We start from the raw sequence: 25356 nt of genomic DNA, 5'->3' as shown, positions 1-25356 counted from the left end.
ATGCTAAGTCTTTGGTTAACTCCTCCTAAAACCTGATTTAGTAAGACAGCGATTAGCAACCACTTTTATATTGCGTCTTTTATTAAGGTGGCTTGAGTTTTTAGATTAAATTGTTACATCATTAGCTCATTGTCAAAGCTGTATGGCTTAAATCCTAAACGGATGGTCTGTTTCCAAAGAGACGTCTTTGGTTTTATGAGGAAAGACAGCTTTAAGTTGCTGGTTCCTATTTAATAAGCTGTAAGTTATCTTGAGCAGAAATCCTCACTTCTGTTTGCTTTGTCAGTTGAAATTAAATTGAATTTGAAACTGAGAACAAGAAAAAGAACTAAAGCTGTCAGTCATTGCAGGAAATGAGGACTGTATAGCCCACTGTGTCTTTAGCGTTGCTTTCCTTCAGTCCTATCTCTATCTTTAAAGGGTGATCTCTGCTAGCACTTAGCTCAGGCATGAAGGATGAGATTGAATATTCATGTCGATTTTGTGGGCTGTGGTCTGGCAGCTGCAGGCTATGGTGATTTATTTTGAACGTCTCTCTCTGTTTGTGTGTACAGACATGCTGTAAGGAGAAACCTTCTCAATCATTCATCCATCTATCAAGCTCCTACACAAGACAGAAGCAGCTCTTTCAGAGATCTTAGATCTCAGTCCTTGGAAAGATACAGTTTCAAATCAGCTTACCAAACATAGCTTCTTGCTTATCTTTGAGCGAAGACCGAAAGTTTTCAACAATTGTTTTTCAGTCAGTGGACAGTTACAGCCCTTGATAAAGAAATGTAGTACACCTCTCTATCCTTTAAGGTTTAGTTCACAAAAATCTGTCATCATTTACTCACCCTCATGTTGTTACAAACCTGTATTGACTTTTTGTGGAAGAATGCTTCAACTTTTTTTGCCTGTACAATGAAAGTCAGTGGGGTCCAAAACAACATTGGACCCTACTGACTTTATCTGTATGGACCACGAAAATTACCATTTTACAAATTATATTTGGTATTTCACAGAAGAAGAAAAAAATGTCATACAGGGTTGGTATGGCATAGGGTGAGTAAATGATTTTAAATGATCATTTTTGGTTGAACTATCTCTCGAAAGGATCTCGATTCTTAGACACTGAGGGGGTTGAAACAAGCATAATCATAATTATCATCATTATGAATAATGAGGGATCCAGATTTTCCATTTACATATTTTCTTGTACTGTCCGTTATCTTCAAAACAAGCTGATAATTTCTTTATCTTGCTCTCTTAATTACATATCATCTCACTATCAAATTTAGTCGCAAATTAGTTCTAAAAGCAGAAAGAAAGGGATAAAGGACTTGGGTTTTGTAAAAGGTGGTGATCCCTTTTCGCTCCATTACTCTCAAATGGTTGTATTTGTCACTGCTCAGTCCGCTGTGTAAAACACCTTCATTGGTAAATGAATATAAATGCACCCAGCTCTCCGTCCTTTCTCCTGCATGTCATTTGAACAGGGAACATTGGGATCGTTCTATGGCTCTTTCCTCGAGGGCTTTGATGAGGGAGGGCTCTGAAGGGTGACGGAGAGATTCACTTTGCATCCTGGAATCAGATGCTATCTAGCTCTCACAGACCCACAGCAAAAAAGAGTATTTTCTCTAATATAAGCATTTTAAGGGTGAGCCAAAGGGCATGTCTGAAGATAAAGAGGCTGCACCATTCTAATCATGTTCCTCAAACAAACAAGGCAAGAAACGCAAGTCTGAAACCCCATAACATACAGTATACGACTGTCCAGCTGATGAACAGCAATTATAGCGGAATGAGGTTAAAGGTGTTACTCATCTTAAAAAAACACACCATGTCCTTCCTCACCTGCAGAGTTTCTTTCTTCTGCAAAACTCATAAGGATAATCTACTGGCTTCTCTTTTATGTGCAATTATAATACATGTGGACTAAAGCTTTCAAGCTTCCAAAAGGACTAAAAAGCAGCATTAAAACAGTATACTCACAACCGGCGCAACGTCATAGAATGTCTCTGAACAGGTTCACGCCCACTTTTAGGGGAAAACAAACCGCCATACAGTATCGGATCGAGGAAGTGGACTAACCTTACAACATGCCAAAGAGTTCTTGTGTGGTTGGGTGCACCAATAATGTTTGTAAAAACCCAAATTTAGCCCAGGCTACCTGCCATCATCATCCATATCTTGCTGTTATGGAAATATCATGAATTACGGATGATGCTATCGAAAGCTAAGCCAGGCTAGTTGTATGGCTGGACAGAAAAGTGCGCTCAGTACTCTAAATATAAGGACATAATATATACATTTAAAGATGTTTACTTTCAAATACGAAGTAAAATCATTCACTGGCTTACCTGGTGATTCGATTAGGTACGAGTAAATGTCCGGTAAGACACCTCTGGCCACTGGGTGGGGTTGTTACACCAATTTGACGCTGTTAGAATGAGTTTTTAAATTGACTAAATTAAGTTTGTGGATGTATCTTTCACGCTCTATGGCAGGCAGGGTGGACATATAATTACTTGACATGTTTAATCTTAGTGATTTCTTAAGTTATTCACGCCTGCCGGCTGTGTACGGATGTTGCTTTGTGCCACTATTTTGTATTGAAGTCTATGGGAAGTCTAGTTTATTTTTCCCTAAAAAGGGGCGGTGACGAAATTGACAGTTAAGTTCCCGGATGTGCCGGTAGTACGTATGGAAGTAGTCCACATGATGACTTGTGCTTTCCAAGTCTTCTGAAGCCAAGTGGATTCTTTGTGTGAGTAACAGACTTTAAATAGATCAAAAAAATAATTATATCTTTTTTTTTTTTTTTAATTTAGCACGTTACTTTTTTCTTTTCTAATTCACTTCCAACTTCACCCTAGTTCTCCTTTTATCAATTCATGAGAGGCCATGAGAGAAGTATTGACGCCCAATTTGTGAAATTTTCCCTTTGAATTTGATCTTTCCAGTAAATCAAAAACAGTGTGCGTGATTTATTATTTGTGACCCTGGAGCACAAAACCAGTCTTAAGTCGCTGGGTATATTTGTAGCAATAGCCAAAAATACATTGTATGGGTCAAAATTATCGATTTTTCTTTTATGCCAAAAATCATTAGGATATTAAGTAAAGATCGTGTTCCATGAAGATATTTTGTAAATTTTTTACCATAAATATATAAAAACTTAATTTTTGATTAGTAGTATGCATTGCTAAGAACTTCATTTGGACAACTTTAAAGGCGATTTTCTCAGTATTTTGATTTTTTTGCACCCTCAGATTCCTGATTTTCAAATAGTTGTATATCGGCCAAATATTGTCCGATCCTAACAAACCATACATCAATGGAAAGTTTATTTATTCATTTTTCATATGTAGTATAAATACACTTAAGACTTGTTTTGTGGTCCAGGGTCACATTTGTGATGAGTCAGACTCATCTGGATTTGACTAGAGGGGAAAGAGATCAGTCAGTAATGACTTAAATTCCTCCCACAAAGCTATTACATGACTTTAGAAGAATATAGTTGCCTGGACCATTTTTATATTACTTTTTGTGGTGCTTTTGCATTCTTTTGAAGCATGACAGCTCTTTGCTCATTTTACTACATTCTTCAAAATGCCTTCTTTTGTCTTTTACAGAATAAAGAAATATAACATGAGGATGAGTGCATAGCATATATGACAGATTTTCATTTTCTCATAGAAATCCAAATGAATATTTTTGGTTATTTCAAACAAATTTCTGTGTACTGTGTCTGTAGCATACAGCCAATTATCACAGATATTCTGACTCTCGTGTATAAATTGAAGGAAAATGCATTATGCTACTTACAAAACTAATAGCAGCCTATAAGGCCTATAAAAATCGTAGCCTATAATTTGCAGTACTGCAAATAAATCTTTCAATATGCAGCTGTCAAACCTTTTCAAAAGTAAACACTTTACAGTTTTGGTTACAGAAAAGACAGACTCAAAATGTTATAATTACAGACCTTGTGACAACCAGCTGCAATATATTAATTATAGTTATGTGTAATATTTCAACTCTTGTTATAAAAAAAAAAAAAAAAAAATATATATATATATATATATATATATATATATATATTTTTTTTTTTTTTTATAATAAAGTTTTTAATAAAAAGTAAGGTCACACTGGAATACCAGGAAGGCACATGAGGGACAGGACATAAATATTTTAGTTGGTATGTGAACCACTGTTTATGTGGAGCCGCATGCATTCTCTATTCACCGCCCGCCAGAATTACATCAATATCTTATAAACAGATGTTCATCGACCTAGAGAGAATTGCTATCTCAGGAGGACGATTCAGACAACTTTACAGCTCAATAAATATACATATTTTGATACTAAATTATTCATGAAATTTTAAAATATACAAGTAATAAAAAAATACAAACCTCAAATTAATATTTGTTAACTCTTCTGCCAATTTTGCCTGCTGAGCTTTCATTAAAAATGTATTTAAATGTATTTCATGACATTTATACACATGCAGAGTGAGTCAAAATTATTGTCTGTGGGAATCAACAACATGATACGAATAAATGGATTAAAAAAAATCGATGAAGTCCAATAAACTTTTCCTCTTTCCAGGTGTTTACACGTTACGGGAAGTGTTACATGTTTAACGCTGCCGAAGAGGGGAAGACTTTGAGGACTACGATGAAAGGAGGCACAGGCAACGGCCTGGAGATCATGCTGGACATCCAGCAAGATGAATACCTGCCTGTTTGGGGAGAAACAGGTACACACACACACACACGCACACACACACACACACACACACACACACACACAGGCAGTCAACTCTAATCACACTATGCACACTTGAGCTTTCCCAGAGGTTTTCCTTGTTAAACATCTCTCCTCATTTGCCGGAGAAACTCTGATTGTCTTGCAGGTGTCTGATTAGGGCAAGGTTTTGTCAGCGCTTTCAGTGTGACGCCGTCTCCTGGGACGCGGCGAATATTTGTGAGAGACACACACCTTGAAGAACAGCTGTGATGCTGTAATGGTGTAGACTAATCCAGTGGGATTCGTTATCAAATAGAAGTTTTTGCATCCTGTTGAACTGATCTGGTGCAGCTACACTTCTCTGAACAGTGGTACACAAAAACTTGACTTTTTTGATTACTATTGTGACACCCATGCAAAGCATAGCTTCCCTTGTAGTGTGTACGATATTTCGCCCCTCCAAGGAGGAGATGAAAGCATTTAGGATTAAGAGAGCGGCATTGAGAATTCCCAGCAAAAGATTCATTAGCATTTGAAAGGTTACAAGTTTAGCTGAGGCTGAATTCAAATATATTCCAAGAAATATCAACATACTTTTTCCAACAATGAACAAAAGGAATCAGAGCGTGATGACTATACATTTCATCAGCTGTTTTGGGAGAGTGGCCTTTAAAGCAATGGCACGAATTGTACCTCAGCTTTATTGCTGCTTCAGGGCTGATGCGTAAATCCTTTAGATTTACTTTTTCCTCACCTTCACATAACTGTGAAGGATATGGACAATTCTTCTAAAATTCCTATGTACCGTAGATCCAGTATATGGCCTGTTTTATGGCCCAAAGTCAGTCTGTTGTCAGATCAGCCATTAGAGCAGTGCTGTGGGGCAAGTGCCTTTGGGGAGATTTTGTAAAGGTGAATACTGAGGTCTTATTCTCTTACTTGCATTCAAAGTTAATGCTATGATGATGCAAGCAAGAACCAATGAAGTTTGTGCACATTTTCTCTTCATATGGTGTCCAGCATTCTCGCTGCACTGCTCGTATCTAAACACATTCTCGCGTGTATCATTAAAGCAACAGATTTGAATTGTATGAAGATGTTCAGTGAATAGTGACTCACACAAAGCTATCGTATGGTTTCAGAAGCATCTGAATAATCCTCATTTGCAATCACTTTTATGATTCTTTTATGCAATTTTTGGAGCTTGAGAGCCACTATCCTCTCATCCCATATCAATCTCCTGTTGTGTCCCATGTTGAGAAAATGAATTTTCATTTTTGGATGAATTTATCCTTTGATATTGCTCCGGCAAAGATGTTTTCATTTATTCTGTATTCATTTATTTGAGGATATTTGGATAAAATGATCTTTGCACAGAAAATAATAGAACACCATAGGCTTACTGACAAAAAAAGTTTAACTTTTTAACAAAATCAATTTTAAAGTTTTGTTCTTTCTTTTAAATAAAGCTGTTTTTATTGTTCAGCAGAAAAGGCACATGAAGCTGAGAGACCAAATGGAGTTGATGTTTTTCACAGCACTTTTTTAGTGAACTTCCACAACTAATAGGTTATAGAGGTGGTGGTGTGGGGGGGTGTTCAAGTTTCAAAAGGAGGTGTGACAATGAAAAAAAAAAAAATCTAGCACCGATTGGATTGACGAAAAGTCAGCAGATCACCTGCTGTATTGTTTACTTTCTTTGGAGTCTAAATTATCATAACCAGAAAGTCATCTGTCTGCATCCACCGCTCTACCTCTGACACTCGAACATTTTTGGAGGGTCATGGGGAAAGAGATTGAGAAATTGGAAATGGAAGAGGTGAAGAGGAAGTGTGTGCATGCATATGTAATATAATAAATGTGCTACGTTGTGCTGAAAAATCTTGGCACGATGCACAAGGAAGATGACATTTCTGGAGCAGAGAAAGAGCCCATGATAAACTTGCTATCATCGTTTTTAAATTTAAGACATTGAGAGAGATCCCTGAGCCTCACTGAATAAATGTGCAGCCAATCCGTCATTCTGTCTGCTGGTTTCCAACTCTGATGAATGCAGAGTGATGAAGAACTTATTCACTTTGAAAGAAGAAATGGGGAGATAAACAATATATTATGTAGAGCAAGATTCTGTGTGCTTGAATGGGAATATTTATGTGTTTCTTGTTTTTTTTTTTGGATGCTGTGGTGAAGCTCGGCAGTACTGTAAGTTCAGTCAAAAGATCACTACTTTCCTTTCTTGTTTCAATGCATTTTACATTTCCTTTTCTCATTTCACTTCACATGTTTTTGTGTTATTCTCCTAAATTAGTTCCTTCATACTAAATAAACTTACTTTCACTATCTCTCCTTGTAATAGATAGCAATTAAAGTCAATGTATGTTGGCTAACTTTCGTTCCCTTTCAGTCGGTCACTCCGAGTCATGTCGGGTGACTGACGAATTGGGATCTCGCTTATGCCGAGTTCACACTGCACGATTTTAGCCCGATTTTTCACTCGCCGACAGGTTTTGATAAATCGTCGACAAATGCCCGACATCGGAGGCAAATCGGAGCTCGTTCACGCGAGTGACAATCGCGCAGTGTGAACTCGGCATTAGAGAGACCAATCCACTTCAAGTGTAACTAAACGAGCCAATGCACATTGGCATGCGATTATTGCATCCAGCTGCCCCTGATCACAGCATGAGTATAAGTAGGCAGCAGGTGCAGCGCATATTCAGCTTTTCGCTTCGAAAAAGCCGAGCGGTTACATCGTTCTGCTCCTGACTTCTGCTGACGAGTGAATTCAACGAGTTGAGCACGCTCTTTGGAAGACTCTCGTGCTGGTGGTACGGCACTACAGCGGCGGTGGTTCTTCCCGTGTCCAGTGGATTGCACACATCAGGTTGCACTACCCCCTGTTTGTGTTGTAGGCGACCATCTCCCCTGTGTGCTTCAGCACGCTAAAAGAGCTTTTTCCCTAAAAGAGCATTCACAGGTGCGTCTTTTTAAAGACGACGTTGCATCTGGCAAACTTGACGTTACGTCTTTGTAAAGATGAGTTGGGTCTTGCTACAGACAACGTGTCACCCGTGCGTTTCTAGATGCGGTCGTTACCTGGCGCCGGGTGATGGTCACGATCGCTGCCTCACGTGCCTGGGCAGTAAGCACGCTGAGGTGGCATTTGTGGATGAATCATCTTCTCATTGGGAAGGTGATCATCTCGGAGTTGCGGACCAGGCTCCGTTACCTCGACAAAGGGGCGGAGCCCTGTTGCCTCTGCCTCGATCTAGCTCTCGTTCTGGCTGCAGACAGGCGAGGACTACTTCAGGCGGTTGCACGGGTGGTCTGAGGATTACAGTGGTGGCAAACTCTCCAGGGAACCAACCCTCAAGGGACCATCGCTCCTCTTGCGCTCCGAAACGAGTGAGCTGCCAATGGAACATGCTGGCGGAGCGTACCAGCAGTATCCTTGGCGCTCCTTCTGACGACCGGATGTCGATCGCTACATCGGAGGGTGAGCCGGAGCTTCCTGGGGAAGAAGATTCGGTTGCGCTGCTGCTCCGGCAGTGGCAATGCCTGAATCAGACCCGGAAATGGCGGCTATGCTTTCCCGGGCCGCTGAGAGGGTAGGGCTCGAGTGGAGACCTCCACCGTGTCCCGAGCCCTCGAGGTTGGACGACTGGTTCTCGGGGTAGCTTGTGCTGGTTCTCATCACCCTGCCCCGGTGCCTCTCTTCCTGGAGGTGCATGGGGAGCTTACCAGGTCGTGGATGGCAACTTTTACTGCCAGAAACCGACCTGTTAGATCCTCCTCCCTCACCACCCTCGATGGTGGTGCAGCTAGGGGGTATACGGGGGTCCCCCCGGTGGAGCGGTCGGTTGCGATGCAGTTGTGTCCTAATACCGCCTCCACCCAGCAGGGCAAACCGTGCCTCCTCTTCCGGGCCTGTAGGTATTCATCTGGTCTGTCCGGCGATGCTTATGTGGCCTGTGGAGAAGCTGCCTCTACCTTACGCTACGGCGTTACTGCAGGTTCTTCAGGCTAAAAGCACTGGGGGACATGCACGAGGGTGGTCACGATCCGGAAGTTCTGAAAGAGCTTTGTACCGCTACTGACCTCGCGCTACGAGCGATGAAGGTCACTGCGCGGTCTGTGGGTCATGCGATGTCCACACTTGTGGTCCAGGAGCGCCATCTCTGGCTGTGTCTGGTTGACATAGGGACACAGACAAAGTTCGGTTCCTCAAGGTACCTGTGTCCCAGACTGGCCTCTCCGGCGACGCAGTCGAGAACGTGGCCCAGCAGTTCTCGGTTGCACAAGAGCAGACTGAGGCGATCCAACATGTCCTGCCCTGGTGGGCAGCTGCTGCCTCACCCGTCCGCCGGCTGCAGCGCCCCAGCCTGCTCGTCGCCGAGGGCGGCCCCTGCGTCAGCCTCTGCTCCCACACCGCATCCGCAGCAGCCTCCAGATGCGGCGCCGTGGAGCTGGGCGTAGGCAGGCCGCCCTGGACCCCGTCAAACCTGGCGATGCTCTGAAGAGCAAAAGGCCCGGGACGGGCGACCCAGAGAGAGAGGGAACTGCTTCGGGAGATGGTGGATGCACCTCTGCCTCCCCCGGAGGAGGGCCGGGTGGAGAAATCTTTAAAAAAAAAAAAAAAAAAAAAAAAAGACAAACCTCGACAAGAGGCGGTTGTCTCTGTCTCTGTCTCTGGGTCCCAAAAGGGCATGGAGAGTCATGGACGGACCAACACCGTACCACACTCAGCCAGCTCTCTTGCCAGTGAGCAGCTGTGGGCGGTTCGAGAGTGCGATCAATCGTACTACTCACGCACCCTCTGCCAGAACGCAGGTTGGTGTTACACACACGCTGGCCCCACCTCGGACCGGCAACCAGATGCCCGAGCCCGGTCCCTGCGTTCCCTTTCCCTGCCCCACCGCGGGTACGACGGTGGTTCCGTTGGTGCCACTTGTGCGATTTCTGGGAGCCTGGCTAGCGCTTCCCAGTCCGTCTCGTTGGCTCCGCCAGACCATCAGTCTCGGCTATGCGATTCGGTTCGCCCGGCGTCCTCCCAAGTTCAGGGGCGTCCACTTCACTTCAGTGAAGGTGGCAGATGCTCCTGTCTTTCGTGCAGAGATCGCAGTCCTACTGGCGAAGGATGCGATAAAGCCGGTCCCTCCAGCCGATATGAGGACGGGGTTTTACAGCCCTTACTTCATTATACCCAAGAAAGGCGGTGGGTTGAGACCAATCTTGGATCTGCGCGCAATCTTGGGCCCTTCACAAACTTCCGTTCAAGATGCTCACGCAGAAACGCATCTTCGGGTGCGTCCGTCCCAGAGATTAGTCTGCAGCGATCGATCTGAAGGACGCGTACATCCATGTGTCGATCCTTCCGCGCCACAGGCCATTCCTGCGGTTTGCGTTCGAGGGACAGGCATATCAGTACAAGGTCCTGCCCTTCGGGCTGTCCGTGTCGCCCCGTGTCTTTACGGAAGTTACGGAGGCAGCCCTTGTTCCCCTGAGAGAACAGGGCATTCGCATTCTCAACTACCTCGATGACTGGCTCATATTGGCTCAGTCTCAGGACCAGTTGTGCGAACACAGGGACTTGGTGCTCTGGCACCTCAGCCAGTTGGGCCTTCGGGTCAACTGGGAAAAGAGCAAACTCTCTCCGACGCAGAGGATCTCTTTTCACGGTATGGAGTTGGATTCGGTCAACCAGACAGCACGCCACACACAGGAACGTGCTCAGTCAGTGTTAAACTGCTTGAATACGTTCAAGAGCAGGACGGCGGTCCCACTGAAACAATTTCAGAGGCTCCTGGAACGAGGTGGGCGTGGCAACACGGCACTCCGAGTCCAAGTCACACCGGCCTGCCGCCAAACCTTCACCCCGTGGTCAGACCTCTCGTTTCTCCGGGCAGGAGTGCCCCTGGAACAGGTCTCCAGGCATATTGTGGTTTACACGGATGCCTCCACCACCGGCTGGGGGGGCCACGTTTGACGGGCATGCAGTGCCGGGGGTTTGGACGGGCCCCCAACTGCACTGGCACATCAATTGCCTAGAGTTGCTGGCAGTACGCCTGGCCTTGAATCGTCTCAAAAGGCGCTTACGAGGCAAGCACGTGCTCGTCCGCACGGACAACACTGCGACCGTTGCGTACATCAACCGACAAGGTGGTCTGCGCTCCCGTCGCATGTCGCAACTCGCCCGCCACCTCCTCCTCTGGAGTCAGAAGCATCTGAGGTCGCTTCGGGCCATTCACATTCCGGGCTTGCTCAACCGGGCAGCCGACAAGCTGTCACGAGCTGCGCTCCCCGGAGAGTGGAGACTCCATCCCCAGACGGTCCAGCTGATTGGAGACGTTTCGGACTCACTCAGGTAGACCTGTTCGCTTCTCTAGAGACCTCTCATTGCCAGTTGTTTTACTCCCTGACCGAGGGAACACTCGGCACGGACGCACTGGCACACAGCTGGCCGCGGGGCCTTCGCAAGTATGCGTTTCCCCCAGTGAGCCTTCTCGCACAGACACTGTGCAAGATCAGGGAGGACGAGAAGCAGGTCCTGCTCGTGGCGCCGTACTGGCCCACTCGGACTTGGTTCCCGGAACTGATGCTCCTCGTGACAGCCCCTCCTTGGCAGATTCCTCTGAGGAAGGATCTACTGACTCAGAGACGGGGCACCTTATGGCACCCGCGTCCAGACCTCTGGAAACTTCATGTCTGGTCCCTGGACGGGACGCGGAGGTTCTAGGTGACCTACCCCAGGAGGTAGTTGACACCATCACTTCGGCGAGAGCACCATCTACAAGACATGCTTACGCCTTGAAGTGGAACCTGTTCGTCGAATGGTGTTCTTCTCACCAAGAAGACCCCCGGAAGTGCCCGATCAGAGTCGTGCTGTCCTTCTTGCAGCAAGGGTTGGAGCGAAGGCTGTCTCCTTCCACCCTTAAAGTCTATGTGGCTGCGATTGCTGCCAACCACGACCCCGTGGAAGGGAAGTCGGTGGTGAAGCATGACTTGGTCATCAGGTTCCTTAGGGGGGCCAGAAGATTAAATCCCCCACGGCCCCCCTCTATACCCTCTTGGGACCTGTCTCTAGTGCTCAGAGCACTACAGCAGGGCCCATTCGAGCCTTTGCAGACAGTCGAGCTGAAGTTTCTTTCAATGAAGACTCTGCTCCTGCTTGCATTGGCCTCCATCAAGAGGGTAGGGGACCTGCACGCATTTTCGGTCGACGATTTGTGCCTAGAGTTTGGGCCAGCGGACGCCCAGGTAACCCTGAGGGCCGGCCTGGCTATGTGCCCAAGGTTCCCACTACTCCCTTCAGGGACCAGGTGAGCCTGCAAGCGCTGCCCTCGGAGGAGGCAGACCCAGCCCTAGCTTTGCTTTGTCCCGTACGGGCATTGAGATGCTACGTTGACTTCTATAGCCTCCGTGTGGAACCGGTTTCCTCCTCTGTTCTCACCTCAAACGGGTAGAAGCACTGAGAGGCCCCGGTTTTGGGTCGGCTTGCTAAAACTGCTCCAGAGAGTCCGTTGGTAGACCCTGTCGAGCTCCTCCGTCCCCTCGGTAGCCAGACGTGGCGGAACGTCTGGCGTCAGGCCCTCACTCGATGAATCCGTGAGAACCGGTAGAGGGCTGGGTTCCATATGTAGAGACCTAATTGGATCACATATGTGTAAGTCCACGGTATAGCCTCAGAGCCCGTGTTTCCCCGGCAGACTTCCTGCCGTTACCCAAGAGGCTACAGTCTACCTCTAATCTTCCATATTCACCTAAACGGTTGTTATATTTGTAAGTGCTTCTGAACCTCCTTCGGGAAGGTTGGGCTTCCGCAGCTTTCCTGTTCCAAGTGGAACGGGTACGTTTCCCAGTGTTATCCAGTCTTACTGAGTGGGTAGTGCCATAGCAACAGTAGCTGGTCTTCTTGTGGTGAGCCCTGACCTACGCCAAAAAGTAGGGGTGCAGGTGGCTTCCACAAGACAATGGAAGGGGCAGTATCCGTGGCCCTTTGGTAGGGATCCCAATTCGTCGGTCACCCGACGTGACTCGGAGTGACCGACTGAAAGGGAACGTCTCGGTTACGTATGTAACCCTCGTTCCCTGAAGGAGGGAACGGAGACGTCACGTCCCGTCGCCACGGCTGCTGTACCACCGCTGAGCGGCCGGGTCACCGGCTCGGCTCCTCAGCGAAAACCTGAATATGCGCTGCACCTGCTGCCTACTTATACTCACGCTGTGATTAGCGGCAGCTGGATGCAATAATCGCATGCCAATGTGCATTGGCTCGTTTAGTTACACTTGAAGTGGATTGGTCTCTCTAAGCGAGATCCCAATTCGTCGGTCACCCGACGTGACGTCTCCGTTCCCTCCTTCAGGGAACAAGGGTTACATACGTAACCGAGACGTTAGTTATCTTATCTGTGGTTTGTAAGATCTAGAATTGTAAAGTATAATAAAGTATCACTGTAAGATTACATTTTTATAAATAAATGTAGAGAAAGAGAGAGACTGTGTATGCGTGAATTACATGCATCTGTATTATTGAGTACTCAGACTGACCATAGTTTAAAATATTTGTTTACCTGCACATCTCTTGATGTTCTCTTTTTTTTTTCTGAGATGATGTTATTGATTCAGCGAGCACAATGCCTTAAAAATGTTTCAGCTTTATCAAAAGACCTTTTCATGTTTGTCTTCATAATGCTTTCTTTCTTTTATGTGAATTTTTGTTTATGCTTTTTTCTTTTCTTTTTCTTTCTTTTTTTTTATTTCTAGCCATGTGTGCAAGCATGTGTTTGTGTGTTTGTGTGTGTGTGTGTGTGTGTGTGTGTCCTATTTTTCTATTCAGGTGGGGACTTAAACCTGAATACACACAGATTCATGGGGACTCGTGTCACGGTGGGGACCTAAATTGAGGTCCCCAGGGGTAAACAAGCTAATAAATCACACAGAATGAAGTTTTTTTTGAAAATCTAAAAATGCAGAAAGTTTCCTGTAAGGGGTAGGTTTAGGTGTAGGGTTGGTGTAGGGCAATAGAATATACGGTCTGTACAGTAGAAAAACCATTACGCCTATGGAGAGTCCCCACAAAGATAGCAAACCAAACATGCGCACGTGTGTGTGTGTGTATATGTGTGTATGTGTCAGGGTTGTTTACCATTTAAAAGTGTTTTGAGAATGCAAATTAAATTCGTAGAACATGTAATTAATTCAAATGTGAATTGAAATAAGTAAACTTAAAATTAAATGAAATAAGAATCATATAGCTGCAGGTTTTAATAAGAACAAATGTAGTATTATTATTATTATTATTATTATTATTAATACTATAATATTTTTAATACAGCTGATTTACCCATAAACAAGTTGTGCACAATTTATGGGTTATTTCCATGAAATTATGATAATAATCAATGCTTAGGGCCAGATTTACTAAACATGGCAAATTAGTGTTAGAGCGCAATTCCATAGAAGTGCCGATGGGAGGTGAAAATTTTGTGAGTTTTATTGACAATGCACACACTAAAGAACACAGACACCGCCAGATCATTTCCATAATGACCAGCGCAATCTACCAAGAGCAACACAAATTACCTCCTGCTCTACGACATGCTTTTTTTGGGCGTTAAATAGTCCAGTAATTTGACTAGCACAAACGTTTGTAAATAGTGTTGCGTGATTCATTTTAATACTCTCCTCCCATAAATTTTGCGCCTGAAAGGGAAACTCCTACAAATGCATATTCAATATGGTCAGGCGCAAAAATAACTGTGTCCACGCCTTTTCAGCACTAATTCTTTACTGTGCGTCTTTAGTAAATTTTGACAGTACTATTTTAATGCCAAAAGACGCAAGGCACAAGCTGTTAGTAAATCTGGCCCTTAAAATGACACCTATGGTGTGTTTTATTTAATTTATAGATTTCATTATATTTAATATAGACTATGGTGGAAAAGCACTTCATGTCCTATGAATGGTGTGATTACATACTGACAAAATTTGTAGATATTGTAAATGTAATGTAAAGTCATCTGGAAACAATGTGGTAAAAATGTTATTGTGCTGCATAGAAACATTTGTGGAAAAATGTATTTGATGGCTATGTTAATTTTACACTATTGGGCTTAATTCAGAGAAGTTAATTTTACACTACTGGGCTTAGTTCAGAGAAATTTGAGAAAGCGTGTCGAGAAAACATATGCATAATTAGTAATTAATGATCCAGTTATGTTTTGATGTAAAATGTGTTGGGGTAATGAAAATCTGCTGTAACTCTTACATTTCTTTGAATTTAAATTCAAAAGAACATTCCTCTTAAAACTCCAAATTTAACACCCCGTGAGGCTCAAATCAATTCAAATTCAAACTCATGAACTGAAAAGAAACCCATTCGAAATTCCAAACTTTGCTCAATCCTGATGCATGTGTGTGTGTGTGTGTGTGTGTGTGTGCGTTTTGTGAAAAGTCAGGACATAGATTTGTATAATGACAAAGGTATTACAAGGTGAAGGTGACTTTTCAGGACATTGACCCATGTCCCCACTTTTCAGAACGCTTATAAATCATACAGAGTGAGGTTTTTTTGGGGAAAGTTGAAATGCACAGTCTCCTGTAAGGGGTAGGTTTAGGTGTAGGATTGGTGTAGGGCAATAACACATACAGTAAGTACAGTATAAAAACCATTACGCCTATGGAATGTCCCCACTTTTCACAAAAACGAACGTGTGTGTGTGTGTGTGTGTTTTGAAAGGTGAATGCCTCTGTGCTATAATAGGTTATATATAGTTGGTCTGGTTTAGGGAGGAGACCACTAAACCTCTCTTCATTCTCTTTCTGTCCTTCATGCCTGCACTCTCATCTCGCTTCCTGATCAAAGCCGGATATTTATGCATTCTGCTCAGCAGCATGTGTTGTTTTTCCACTTTGTAGCTGTGGAAATGCTGGCAGGTTTTGGCTGGTGATCACTAAGTCTGGAATCAACAGCCTCAATCTGTAAAGATATTAATTTTCACATGGCAAATATTTGATTGATATCTTTCCATTTCTAAACTTGAATTAAACCAACTTCCTTAATTATTGAGCCGAGGACCCCAAATTGGAGTCAATAGTCATTTTTAACCAACAATTGTTTGGTTGTGTGCAAAAATATGAATCACGGCAACACAGCAGCAGGGTATAAAATGATAACATTTCATGTGTCTTGTTAGAAGAGGCAAAGGAAAAATCTGTAGAGTCTATAGAAATGAAAAATAGAAGCCTGGTGTGTCATAGATCGCTCAACGAGAGGATGAAGAAGAGCCTCTCTGAATAGGTGTTGTTGACTTTCCTTCACACACTCTCTCTCTCTATACCTCATTTCCCATCACCCCCTCATAATGACCTGTCTTTCATCTGTAATATCTAAAGTGTCAGGTGGAAGAGAAAAGACGCAAAGAGACGGACTTCAAAAGCACTGGCATGGTTTTGAGTTGAAGAGAGTCCTTCTCAACTGTCTGCAAAGAGCATCAGTCTGAAGACTGACTGAATCTTACTGATTCATCTTAACACACATACAAAAATAAATAATTCCGGCAATGCGAATACATGTCGGGTTATTTAATTAAAGGATTATCCCATTCAAATATGAAAACCGTCCCATCTAGTGGGCTGTTAACTGCGACCAAATTATTGAGCCAGTAGGAGCACTTTTTTAAAAAGTTGCGTAAACTCTTTAGACTTTTTGTGAAATTACATTTACAAATATAGATAGTGTGATCATACTTTGACTTTGTTCGTGTTTATACACATTAATCGCACTACAGTTGGGCTCAGCATTGAGCACATGATCTGATATATATTTCATTATTTGAAAAGTAAAATATTCTGTTGTGTTTTGCATACCTGGACGGACCAATGGAGACTTCAGCTTGACTATGAAAAACTGCTTGTGTGAATGTATCTTATGAGCTGAACTTGAGAACTGGTAAAGAATGATCCATAAATTATTCATGCTTATTTGGTGAACAAGATCAAGAGATTCACTGAAAAGATTACACTCAAAAGAATGGTTCTATGTATAACAACCTAAATTTTAGTTGAGTTATAGTTTCAGACGTTTCAGATTTTTGTCTTTTTTGCACACACAAAAAAGTTATCAGCTTCAGAAGGCTTGAATTATTGCCATTCCTTTAAAATTTCAACTTCTTTCATACTGTGTTTTAGGAGCAAAGATGGCTATGAAATAAAATAAGAATTTCAGGGTAGTAATTGCAGGAGCAATTATAGGGTATTCATTAATTATAGGGGTTTCGGTAGCACTTTATTTTACAGTCCTGTTCCCTATGTACATACTATGTACTTATTGAAGTAATTACAATACTTAGGTAATATCTAGGTACTAACCCCGAACCTAACCCTACCCCATGTAGTTATCGGTCACACTTTATATTAGGTGGCCTTAACTACTATGTACTTACATCAAAAAATAAGTACAATGTACTTATTGTGTTCATAATGTATTGAAAAACACATTTGCTGCTATTGAGGTGGGATACGGGTAAGGTTAGGGACAGGTTTGGTGCTATGGGTAGGTTTAAGGGTGGGTTAACACTAGAAGCGCCAGAATTCCAAAACTACTAGAACAGCCGTGAGCGGTCATTTTGACCGCTATATTATAAACTCTATAATCTCTAAATAAATTGCCCAAATGAGAGATTAATGTATTAACTGTGTTAGGATATCTTTAAAAAAAACAAATAACACCAACATGTAGACTTTTTATTTAGTTAAAAATTATAATTATAAATTTAGAAATATTCACATCATTTCATAGTAAAATGTAATTATTGCATTTTCAGTATTTCTCTGTATTTATTTTACATAACTCAGAACAACAAAATAACATTTAAAATGATCTATTTGATTATGATTTTTTTTACAACATTTATGATACATTATAACACAGAACATAAGCTGGAAACAAGCAGCTCTAAAGTTAAAAAGAGTCACGAACGAAGTTTGGAACCATAAAACAATTACGCTACAAATTTTATATTAAATAAATATATCTATATCATGCTCGGCTATTTAAGATTCACAGTCAACACAAGTTACTTCTGTTCTTCTCGCACAATTTCCACACACGGGTTTGTGGCATTTGCAACAGGTGTCGCGCGTTTTATTTTGTTTGCAGATTCTCCGCACCTGGCACTGTCTCCGTTTGGTGTCAGTTGCGGGGTTGATTGTGCTTTTGGTTGGGACCTTGTGTCAACTGCGATGCTGCCATTTTTTAAAAGGCAATAATAATTTGTAGTCCAAGAATTTGTATTTATAATCAAATGAGCATATGCTAATAGTACTGGAGACGCTGACAGAGACAATAAACCGCGGGAAAGAACAATAGAATCGCGCGAGATTTAAAGCGGTCAATATGACCGTTATGGCTTTAATAGGTAGAAATGCTCATATTTTTTTTGCCTTTTATGTAATTTATATAAAATCTATTGTAAGTAAAAATAGAAACACTTTTAGGAAAAGTCACAAACCAGCAAGATTGTATTTTTTTATTCAACAAAGTTATTGTACATATACATTTCAAAACGGTCATTTTGACCGTCATGGCAGTTCTAGTGTTAAGGTGAAAGTGATGGGTCAACAGTGTAATTATAAATGTAATTACAGAAATTAATTACAGATGTAATTACATATAGGTGTTTTTAAAAATATAAGTACAATGTAAAAGCATGTATGTACACAATAAGTGCATTGTACCAAATGATTAATTTAAATGTAAGTACATAGTAGTTAAGGCCACCTAATATAAAGTGGGACCTAGTTACCTTATATTACCAGTACCTTCTTAGGTATGTACACTTTAAGTACACAGTAAGTACATGAAAGTACACGTACTGTAAAATAAAGTGCAACCGGGTTTTCTTTATAGCCATAAGAAAATTGCAACTGTCTATCAGGATATGTATATCACTAACAGGAGACATTTGGTTGTATTTTATTTTGTGATTTGACTGGAACAGAGAGCGGGCTGCGGATGAGCGATTGTGAAGTGGAACAGAGCTTCTGTGACACCTGAACTACACTCCAATAATTGGTGACCTCTGATTTACAAATCCCAGGACTTTGCTCTTCTCTGTCAAGTTATATAACAAGACTTTTATATTGGACTTTGGCATCCTTTTCTAAGACAGTGAAAGAGGTTTATTGTAAATCCACACAGATCTAAGCTAAACTACTGTTCTAGAGTTTGTGGTCAGTAAAATATATTGGAAAGAAATGAATAACTTCATTCAGCAAGGAGAAATTAAATGGGCATTTATAATGTTACAAAGAATCTGTTAAATAAATAATAAATATGAATTAGGTATTAAGTGGCTATTGTGAAGAAATTATTGCAAATATTGTTTGTATATAGTGGTTATGGCATTGTCCAGTAGAATAAGGCATAAGAGTAAACAGAGATCCACTAGAACACATACACATCTAAACAGCACTGCAATTTAATTTCCCTTTTCATGCTATAAATATTAACATGACACTGAATAATACAAAGTACAGATTTATGTTTGCTGCTTGCATGAAATGTGTGCTACTGGTATGTTTTGATTTTACTGTTTATACGTCCACATCTACAACAGCAACAAGTGTCTGAGCCTCTTGTCTTTATTCCTGTTTGTGTTTCTGTCTTCATTCTGTTTCTTTATACTGTGAGGCTTTAATTTGGAGTGACAGATTTTTATCTGGAGCAAACAATGAACAATTAATTAGCATGACAATACTTTCAACATACAAATACGAAATTATTCACCAACCCAACAGCAAACATTCACATCTCATCATTAACCTGCAGAGACACACACGACAGCACATTCTGTCTTACACCCCCCACTCACACACACACACACACACACACACACACACACGCACGCACGCACGCACGCACCCACCCACCCACCTCATTACTGAGATTCTGATAGTGCTGATAACAACTGTAGTGAGAAATGGTAAAAAACTGAAGCCTTCTTCACAACCAAGTACAGTCTATAATGAATAGTTTTCTTTCCCAGCATCACAAAGACCTGAATCTGACGTCATTAATTGTTCAGGAAGAGAAATTAATGATTCTGGTTGTGATTCAGATCCGCTTAATGGTTTTGGTTTCTTAATGAGTCTGTTAATGACTGTTTAATACTTTGGAGGAAACACACAGAAATATAATATTCCTTATAATCTCCTGTGGAAAACTTCCATCTAATATTGCTGCACATTTAAGATATCCCACCCTTAAAAACCCTCTGGATAATAATATGTATTCTAACAAATCTCACAAGAAATCATCACAAACACAACGAGGGTTTTTTTCTTCTTTTTTTTTTCTTCAAAACAAGTTATATAACAAGCCAAATTATTTCATTTGTTGTTGCAGACACTTAAGGTGTGATCACATTTACCTTTGTTTGTGATATTTTCACATTGCTTTAATAGGAATCCATAGAAAGGTCATAGAAAATGTATTTACTTTTTTATTTATTTATTTATTTTTTTTTTTTTTTTTGCTAATATGACCTATTTAGCAAACATTTTATTTTTTATTTTACAAAAAAAAAAAAAAAAAAAATTGAGTCTTCATGCTTCTCTTTTCATTACAATGACAATGACAGTTCACAGCTGGCAAAATAGAACCAAAATACATCAAACATTCTATTTATTCTAAGTGTTATAAAGCCATACATTATGAAGGAATGACTTAATTAAGCAAATAGACTACACTGTATTTGCCTTGCATTTAGTTCAACCAGTGAGGACAATTCAGTAGTGGGGTCTATTTACTGAAGCTAATAGCACTCTCTCTTTCTGTGCTGGAAAGGTCTTTCTTTTATCACATTTAAGGACACAAGAACACAACTAAGCTAAAAATAATTTCTTATGTCATGCCGCAAGTACATGCACTAGCAGCGCCGCAACTGAAGCAGTGCCGGAAACCCTGTCACAGTATTTTAGTATAGCCTTCCTTCCACGAATGGAACATTATGAAATTTTTATTTGTTTTTTTTTATTTTTTTTTTATAAGTGAACTGGTCCACAGTGCTAGTCATTGTTGACTGTTTATTTTTACTTTTTCTTTCTTTCTTTCTTTCTTTCTTTCTTTCTTTCTTTGCAACATACTTTACATATTACTCTAGTCTGAAAACTTGAGTCCACTTGACTCTTTGAAAGGTTTTGAGCTTTAACTGTCTTCAGGAAAGTAATACCCATCATATTTGACAAGCTACACTTTGGTACATTTGATATGGGACACGTGAACACACACACACACACAGCAGAAAGTATTGACTGGTCCCAGTGTGTGTGAGGCTACTTTCAGCTGCTGTCATGGTGTGTTTCCATCAGTGCTTTGGCCTCTGGAGTGTGAGTGGAAGGTGGGGGGTCTTTGTGGCTGTGCTCTCCTGTTATAGATGGCTGTTAAGATGCCTGCGAGCTTGCGGGGGTCCTGATGACTGAATGAGGCCTCTCTCCTCACCAGGCCTTTGAGAGCGGTTGAGGCGGGTGGGGGAGAAATGAACACATCTCTTGCAACCAGTATCACAGGCTAGCGAGGCACGGCTAATCAAACAAAATGACAGATATTAAATGTGTGAGCGTCCGGTGAGTCATGGCAATGCATTTGAGAGAAAGAAAAACAGAGGAAGGTTCTGAAATAGGTCTGATTTCCTGAAGCACTTTCCTTTATGTGATTTTTTTAATTAATTTTTGTTTTATTTTTTGGAGTCTATATGACATAGCATGGTATGGTGTTGAACTGAGGTTAATGGTACTAAAGCTGGTACTTTTTCACAGGTAGTCAGAATAACCGACACATTGGTGAAAACATCCAAAAGTAGATCATAACTCACAGTGGGTCGTGTTCATTAACTGCTCATATGCATATATTTCTGTATAAGCGTATGTGAATGTTTTCACACAGAATTTCACACAGGATTAATCAGGAATAATAAGTTATATTTTTGGCTTTATTTTGATCAAATACTGTAGGAGGAAACAGCAATTGTAGGAAAGATGGGAACAGGATCCAGAAAGCAGCTCAAGCCAGTCTGCCCGGAGTACTACTGCTGCTAATGTCCCACAAGACTATAATTCGCACAAATTATCAACAAGTTTGTACTGTTTTTCCTTGCTAAATCTGCAATAAAATTTAGAACCAACTCAAACCACACACACACAAAAATCACAGACTCCTGATGATCTTAAAAACAGTACAGTTTAAAAGTATGGGATCAAAAAAGTTTTTTTGTTTTGTCTGAAAGAAATTAATACTTTTTATTCAGCATGAACACATTAAACTGATCAAAAGTGAAAGTTGAAACAATAATAATGTTACAAAAGATTTCTAAATAAATGCTGTTCTTTTGGTCCTTCTATTAAACAGAGAATGCTAAAAAACATCTATCAGTTTCCATAAAAAATATTAGGCAAACTTTTTTTCATCATTAATGGTAATAAGAAATATTTCTTGAGCAGCAAATCAGCATATTAGAATGATTTCTGAAGGATCATATGACACTGAAGACTGGAGTAATGACTTCTGAAAATTCAGCTTTACATAGGAGAAAATTACATTTTATAATATATTCTTTAGTCTTAAAAGTGTGATTTTTTTTTTTATTCTTATTTTTTTTTTTTTTGTCACATTGTTAAAATAGTTCAATATAATTGAGCAATTTAGTGACTTTAAAATATTACTGTATTCCATGTAATTTGGAAAGTCAGGTTTTTCAAGTTCTTGGAAAAAGTGCAAAAATGGTACTTGAAGTTCTTGAACTTGGTAACTCAATTATTTTGTGTTCATCAGCATTACAACAAGGACAAAAACTTCTTGTGAATGTGGTGGAAATAAAATAAAGCTGGTCACCAGCTGAATCAGCTTAGGTGGTCTAGACTTTTTTTTTCAAGAATTAAAGCATTAAAGATGCAAATGTTTTCATTCAAGACAACTTCTGCTTAACTCCTCCATTGTACTCTGTTGAAGCAAAACTAATCTTTTTATTTCTCTTTCTTTCTCTCCTTCTCTGCTTTAGAAGAGACAGCGTTTGAGGCAGGAGTGAGGGTGCAGATCCACAGTCAGGCGGAGCCTCCTTTTGTACATGAGCTGGGCTTTGGAGTCGCCCCAGGCTTTCAGACCTTCGTGGCTACCCAGGAGCAAAGAGTGAGTGAGCTTTGACCTCAGCCTAATATTTTGGTCTCTCAAGTCCTATTTATACCTGGTATTAACATGCATCTAAGGTGATCCTATCACAAGAGTTCAGTAATAGCAGTGCTTAAATCACATTCGGTAGTCAGAAACGGATGCCACCACATCTCATTGTGTAAATACTAATGCATCATCATGACTCATCCCACACATCAGCTCCGAACACCCCGCCAAATCTAGATCACCCAGGTTAGTAAATGGGGCCTTTCTAATCCATACCCATGTGTTCATGCTCCTCATTGTTCCACATTTATATTCTGTTTCATGTGCAACGTTTATATTTCGTCAACCTCCTCAGGGTATTCAATCTGAAAAGACCATCGCATGGTTTGTGTGTCCAAGTGTGTGTGAGACAGGTGAGAGTCTAAGCATACCAAGTGTTTATTTTAAGCTCTTTCATTTAAGTATTGACTGCTTCCTATAATACCTACTCCGCTTATTTTTAGTTTTTCTGTTGGTATTTTGCTCTCCACTTTGTTTTACTTTGTCTTTGTTGTCCTCATGCTGTGAGGCTTTAATGTCTCTAGCCGTGACCTTGCTGGCGATCTGACTGCCATTTGTTTGCAAGCAGTCTCAATGAGTCAGAGTCTCACCACAGTGAGCAGAAAACAAGCCTAGCATTGTGTTTTTGTGGGAAAAGGGTGATTTCCATTTTTAATAGTTTGGTGCTAATTCAAGTAGTTTCACACGTGATATTATGTGTTTTTTTGTGAGCAGTCCTCTGAATGGCGTACACTCATATGAGACTGTAGACTGTAATCCATAATGGTTGATAATAAAAAGAGATTTAATTACATATGGTGCAGGACCCCTGTCAATGTACATTATTTTGCCATGTTTAAATGTTATGACCTACAGTGTTTCATTAAACATCGAATTGAATCCTGATGCTCACTGGCTACCAGTAGTGTAGGCTAGTTTGGTGATGCAAACAGCGAAAATTAGACAATAAACTATACAGACACTTATTGTGATTTACCATCCGAGACAACAGGGAAAACAGTACTTGTATGGCTAAAGAAACAGAAAAAGGTCTGAAGTCAGAAGACTGACAAAGAAAAAACATGAGCATAACATTGGTATGCTCTACACATGTGATGAAGGAGTAATGATGCCCAAGTTGTTTCTTTTTTGTTGGAAAGGTAAGGGACTACAAGTTTATTTGCCACTTCCTTGTTAATTGCACTCACAGATGATTACAGGTTTTGTTTGATTATGCTAATTGTTATGTTTAGGTGGCTGTTAAACTGAAATACAGGCTAATGACAGTGCACTAGTAACCTCAGCCCACTATTTGTAGTGTGTAATTACGTTTATGAACATTAGGACTGTTTGGCAAGCCTTCGGTGGTGAGCGTTTTATTCCTAGTCATAGCGGCCCAGTAATATACTAAAATCACTGGCACAAATCAGCTTTAATAATGGTAATAAACAACCTTGTTCATCTTGTTTTCTTTTTTTTTCTTTTTCTTTTTTTTTTATCAAAAGCATCTGTCTGGTCAAGGTAACCTGAATAAACTGTTGTGTATGATACATATTTCAGCTGTTGTGTTTCTGTCAGAGTGTCTGCAGCCTCCGCCCTCCCTGTTGTTATCTGAGAGTGTAAGGCTGGTGTTCACTTATCTGCTATAGTGTCCAGGATAGGGAGGGTATCAACATCACTCCCTGGGCTTCTTTTATCTGTCAGGGTATCCTGCTCTCTTACCTTGGGTTATCTGCGCTCTCTCTCTCTCTTGACTATTTTTTTTTTTTATCATCCTACAGCATGTTTTAGAATAGATGATTGCTTTTCATTCAGCAAAACAATTTAATTGTGTAATATATTTTGGCATTATAGTTTTGCATTTCTTTTAAGGCAATACACTTCAGGCAAAGCTATTGTTTTTTCTTGCATTGGTCAGTTTAACCATACTGTAGGTACTTGATCTTGATCCATTCAGATTTGACTCAGAATTTTGTGTTATACAGCTTTGTTATACATCAAATGTTGCTGTTATTACTTATATTAAATATTGAGGAATATAAATCACTTTCATAGAGGTTGTATGCAGGTCAAAATTCCTGCATGTTTAAACTCATTTTATTATAAATTATATAGTTTATTATTATTTATTTAAATTATAAACAATATCCATGGTAACAAGGAGCATTTTATTGTGACTATGATCTTATTAAAAGTTGTATAAATCTGCTTTGTTGATCTTTTTGATCTTTTATTAAAAAAAATCACTAAATGTTTAACTTTTCATTGAAGTAAAACAATTGAAAGTGGGGAGAAAATCTCATGGTGAAATAAATGTTTTTCTCTAATGCATGTTGGCCACAATTATTGGCACCCCTAGAACTTCTTATGAGTAAAATATCTCTGAAGTATATTCCCATTCATAT

General features: G+C 40.8%; 1 protein-coding gene across 4 annotated transcripts in view; it reads left to right on the top strand.

Moving 5' to 3' along the window:
• asic2 (acid-sensing (proton-gated) ion channel 2) overlaps positions 1-25356 on the top strand; it is a 440995-nt gene that overhangs the window by 381474 nt on the left and 34165 nt on the right. For all 4 annotated transcript variants that reach the window (XM_058769337.1, XM_058769338.1, XM_058769336.1 and 1 more), the window contains 2 exons: positions 4600-4750; positions 22797-22924. In XM_058769337.1, coding sequence (XP_058625320.1) covers positions 4600-4750; positions 22797-22924 — 279 coding nt within the window. The remainder of the gene's footprint in view (positions 1-4599; positions 4751-22796; positions 22925-25356) is intronic.

Source organism: Onychostoma macrolepis, chromosome 03, assembly GCF_012432095.1.
Source record: "Onychostoma macrolepis isolate SWU-2019 chromosome 03, ASM1243209v1, whole genome shotgun sequence".
Classification (NCBI taxonomy): domain Eukaryota; kingdom Metazoa; phylum Chordata; class Actinopteri; order Cypriniformes; family Cyprinidae; genus Onychostoma; species Onychostoma macrolepis.
This window is presented reverse-complemented; position numbering and strand designations above follow the sequence as displayed.